The sequence below is a fragment of the Nannospalax galili genome, unplaced genomic scaffold (genome assembly GCF_000622305.1).
Source record: "Nannospalax galili isolate Female #2095 unplaced genomic scaffold, S.galili_v1.0 scaffold1400, whole genome shotgun sequence".
Lineage (NCBI taxonomy): Eukaryota > Metazoa > Chordata > Mammalia > Rodentia > Spalacidae > Nannospalax > Nannospalax galili.
This window is the reverse complement of record NW_008345995.1, coordinates 464,836-469,029: the sequence shown is the minus strand read 5'-3', so window position 1 is coordinate 469,029 and position 4,194 is coordinate 464,836. Positions and strand designations below refer to the sequence as shown.

At 49.7% G+C, this 4,194-nt stretch overlaps 1 protein-coding gene across 1 annotated transcript in view; it reads right to left on the bottom strand.

The window, feature by feature from the left end:
• The window catches only part of Bub1b (BUB1 mitotic checkpoint serine/threonine kinase B), a 75,924-nt gene extending 73,803 nt beyond the window's left edge, over window positions 1-2,121 (bottom strand). Inside the window, exon 1 of the mRNA XM_008842313.3 lies at window positions 1,866-2,121. Within this exon, the coding sequence (XP_008840535.1) occupies window positions 1,866-1,900 (35 nt within the window). The 5' untranslated portion in view covers window positions 1,901-2,121. The remainder of the gene's footprint in view (window positions 1-1,865) is intronic.
• Between the last annotated feature and the right edge of the window lie 2,073 nt (window positions 2,122-4,194).

The following is a 4,194-nucleotide window of genomic DNA, read 5'->3' as shown; positions in this document are numbered from 1 at the left end:
AGAGAGAGAGAGAGAGAGAGAGAGAGAGAGAGAGAGAGAGAAAAGGAAGGGAGAAATAAAGCAAAGGAAGAAGGGAAGAGGAGGAAGACAGAAAGTAATTAATACATTGGGTGGTAATAATTCACTTTTTTTTGGTCTTTTTGAGACAGGATCTCCCTGTAGCCCCAGCTGTCCTGGAACTCACTGTGTAGACCAGGCTGCCAGGCTGGCCTTGAACTCAGAGATCTGCCTGCCTCTGCCTCCCGAGTGCTGGGATCAAAGGTGTGTACCACCACACCTGGCCTTTTTTTTTTTTTTTTTTTTTTTAATGTGTTTGTGTGTATTGCCTGCAAGTGTACCTATGTTGTGCAAAGCCAGCGGAGGACAGAAGAGGCTGTTGGATACCCTGGATTGGAGTTAAGACAGCTGTTAGCTGCCATATGGGTGCTGGGGTTTGAACCTGGGTCTTCTGCAAGAACATTCAGCGTTCTTAACCACAGAGCCATGTCTCCAGCCCCAATTCACATCTTTCAAACTGTATTATGTGACTCCTGTACAAGTCATGCCATTTCTTTTTGTGCCCCATGGTCTAATAAAAACCATGACACTAGTAAGCACTGAGTAAATGTTTGATGAATTTATCTGATTTCTTTTCTCTCTGAACCCAGAGCCTCATCATGTTAGCCAGGCATTATACCACTAAGCATCACTTTCAGCCTCTTTATTCTTATTTTTGAGGCAGGTTTTGAAGTAAGCTGTGAGACTAGCCCTGAATTCAGCAGCCCAGGCAGGCCTTGAGCTTTGCATCTTCCTGCCTCAGCCTCCAGAGAAGCTGGGATTACAGGCCTGCACCAAGCTAAACTATTTTTCATGTTCTTAAAAGCGATAAACACCATCTCAGTTATCTCTGTTAAATGTTCCAAACTGAGTCCAACAGCCCCTTCCTTTCTCTTCCAGATTCTTCCTAGACCCATTCCAACTAGTCTTCCCTCTTCTCAACTAAATAATTATTCCACTGTTCCAGTTGCTCAAGACAAAAATCTTAGAAACAACCCTGATGCCTCTCTCAAAACCCTGTCAGTCAGTCGTTCCTGTTGGTTCCACCTTCAAAATACAGCCAAAGGAGTCAGCAGGTGAGATGGCTCAGGGTTAAGGCACAACACTAGGCCTGACAACTTGGGTTGGATCCCTGGGACCCACATAGTGGAAGGTGAGAACTGACTTTCACGTGAGCCGTGGCACGCAGACCCACAAATGTGGACGCGCGCGCGCGCACGCACACACACACACACACATACACTAAACTGATAAATTTATATAGATATACATATATATGTATATTTATATCCAGAAATCTATCACTTTTCAACATCTCCACTGCTTCCTTGGTTGCCCAAGCCACCCCTTGTCTCAACTGGTCCCTGGGCCTCCATTTTTCTGTCTGTAGTCTATTCAACACAACAACCCAGTTGATCCCATTCAAATCCAAGTAAATCCCGTAAAGCGGCATTCGTATCCGCACATTCCACATTTCAGACGTCTTCAAGGTCAGAGACCTCCTCCACAGGACACATTCCAGGCTGCGTGTCGGCCGTGTGCCCAGCCTACTCCACGCCGGCAGGAAGAGGCTCCGGGGCGGCCTGCTGTCCCGGCCTCCTCCGGCCTCGTTCCACTCTCGGAGCAAAGCCTGCCCCTGCCCCTGCCCCTGCCCCTGCCCCTGCCCCTGCCCCTGCCCCTGCCCCTGCCCCTGCCCCTGCCCCTGCCCCTGCCCCTGCCCCTGCCCCTGCCCCTGCCCCTGCCCCTGCCCCTGCCCCTGCCCCTGCCCCTGCCCCTGCCCCTGCCCCGCACGCCGCGCACCAGCTGCCGACGCTCCTCCGCGCACCCACCTCACGGCGAGCCCTTCCTTCTTGGCCGCCGCCATCCCGTATTCCCGGCCCCAGCTCGTCGTGTGGTTCTTTCCTCGGCAGCGCCGCCCGTCTGGGCTTCCTTCCTCAATCTTCGACCGGCCGTAGAAGCTGCTGAGCGGACCACCCTGCACTCCTACCCTAGACAAAACCGCGTACCCGACTCCTTCCCAAGCAACCCGCCACCTCACGCCCTAGGACTAAGCCGCCAAGTTTCAAACTTAACGGTCCCGCGCAGCCGCCGTGGCCACGCCCCTCCGCTCCCCCTACGTGCGCGCTCTCTCCCAAGGCATTTTTGGAGTTGTAGTTTACCACGGGTTTACTTCATGTACTCGCGGTGCATATGGGAGTTGTAGTTCCTGTTAGGTAGTCAATGGGCTGTCTAGGTGACCCAGGTTTAAGCTCTAAGAATTGTCTGCAGGTACTCTCTAAGGCGAGTATTTGAACTCAGCGAAGAACACCTTAAGAACCAGGGTTTCAGACCCGGCTTGGTGGCTCACGCCTTTAATCCCAGGCAGAGGCAGGTGGAGCTCTGTGAGACTGAGGCCAGCCTGGTCTACATAGCAAGTTCTAGGCCAGCTGGGGCTACTGAGAGGCATTGTCTCAACTCCTCCCCTCAAGAAATTATAAAAAGAAGAAGAACAGCAACAACAAGGGTTTATTTGATTTTTTGAGTGTCATGGAATGTCTTTGAGGTATATATACATGGCCTGGCTCTTCTGGGGTACTGACCAAGCAATGGTCATCCCTTGCTGTCTGCCCAAAGTCTCACACCTGTCCAGGGATTTGTAGACCACCCTGATCCATCTGTTTCCTGCTGAACCCTTAGATTTAAAAAAGTTGGTTCATTCTCATTCTCTTTTTTTAGGTTTATTTTTATGTGTATGAGTGTTTTGCCTGTGTATGTCTAGTACCTCGTATGTGACTGGTGCCTGTGGCAGTCAGAGGATTCCCTGGAACTGGGGTTACAGATAGTTGTGAGTTGCCATGTGGGTGCTGGGTCCTCAGTAAGAACAGCAAGTACTCCTAACTGCTGAGCCATCTCTCCAGCCTCTCATTTTCAGTAATGGTTTGGCACTCCTGGGAGTGCCCTGTTCACCTCTACAACTTCTCAGCTTTGACCACTTCTTGTAAGCCATCTTGGAACTGTAAGTTTTGCTCTTTTATGTGTCAGTCTTTTATGTATCATGTAGCTTACCAGATGTCCTGAAAACTGAACACAACAGAGAACACAATCAAGCTAAGCCCCTTGCTTGTTTTACTGGAGGGGAGGGGTCAGGCTTGATGGTGAAGGTTTATAATCTCAGCTACTCAGGAGACTGAGGTAGAAGGATCATGAGTTCAAGGACACTCAGGGCAACTTATTGAGACCCTACCTCAAAAATTAAGTGTTTTTTAAGGGAGTGGGGTGAGCTAGGGATATACCTGAGTAGAGGTATACTTGCCTAGCATGCACCAAGACCCTGGGTGTAATCCCTAGGACCATAAAAAAAAAGGTGGGTGGGGGAGAGAGACACAGAGAGAGGTAAATTACTTGAAACATGAGTTCTGGTTAGGATGGACTGTGACTGGATAGGGCCCAGTGGTGCTGGATCCACCAATTGCAAGGCAGGACTCCTGTGAAGTACTGTGCGCAGAGTTAGATCTTACACATTTTTAGTGGAAAAAGAATGAGCCAAAGGCGCATATGGAGAACTTCAATGTGCTGAGCAAGGGTTGGGACACAGAAGATGTGATCAGTGAACTATAAACAGTTCTTGCCCTCCGAGAACTTTAGGCTACTGGAAGGAACAAACAAGCAATGTCAGTGCATAGATGCCAGACCTAAATAAACGCAGGGGTGGGAGCACAGGCGCGTGTAGGAGGAGCTGCCAACCAGGCTCTGGGGAAGAAAAGGAAATCACAGAAATTTTCCTACAGAAGATAGTAAACCTGAAGGGAAAGGATGAGTGGGTCCAAGCTACCAATCAGAACAACCAAGTTCTGTAGCAACTGAGATGTATCTGTAGTGAATTTTAACCTCTTCTCTAGTTCCCATTGTCTAGTGAGTTATCCCCGTTCAGGTCTCACCTCTTTGGACTGCCACGATGACCTATCAAAGCTTGTTCCATTTTCTCACCTAACCATCATATAGAAAACATAGGAACTAAAGAATGATAAAATGTGCGGGGCATGGTGGCGCACACCTTTAATCCCAGCACTTGGGAGGCAGAGGCAGGCGGATCTCTGTGAGTTCAAGGCCAGCCTGGTCAACATAGTGAGTTCCAGGACAGCTGGAGCTACAGGTAGACCCTGTCTCAAAAGGACCAAA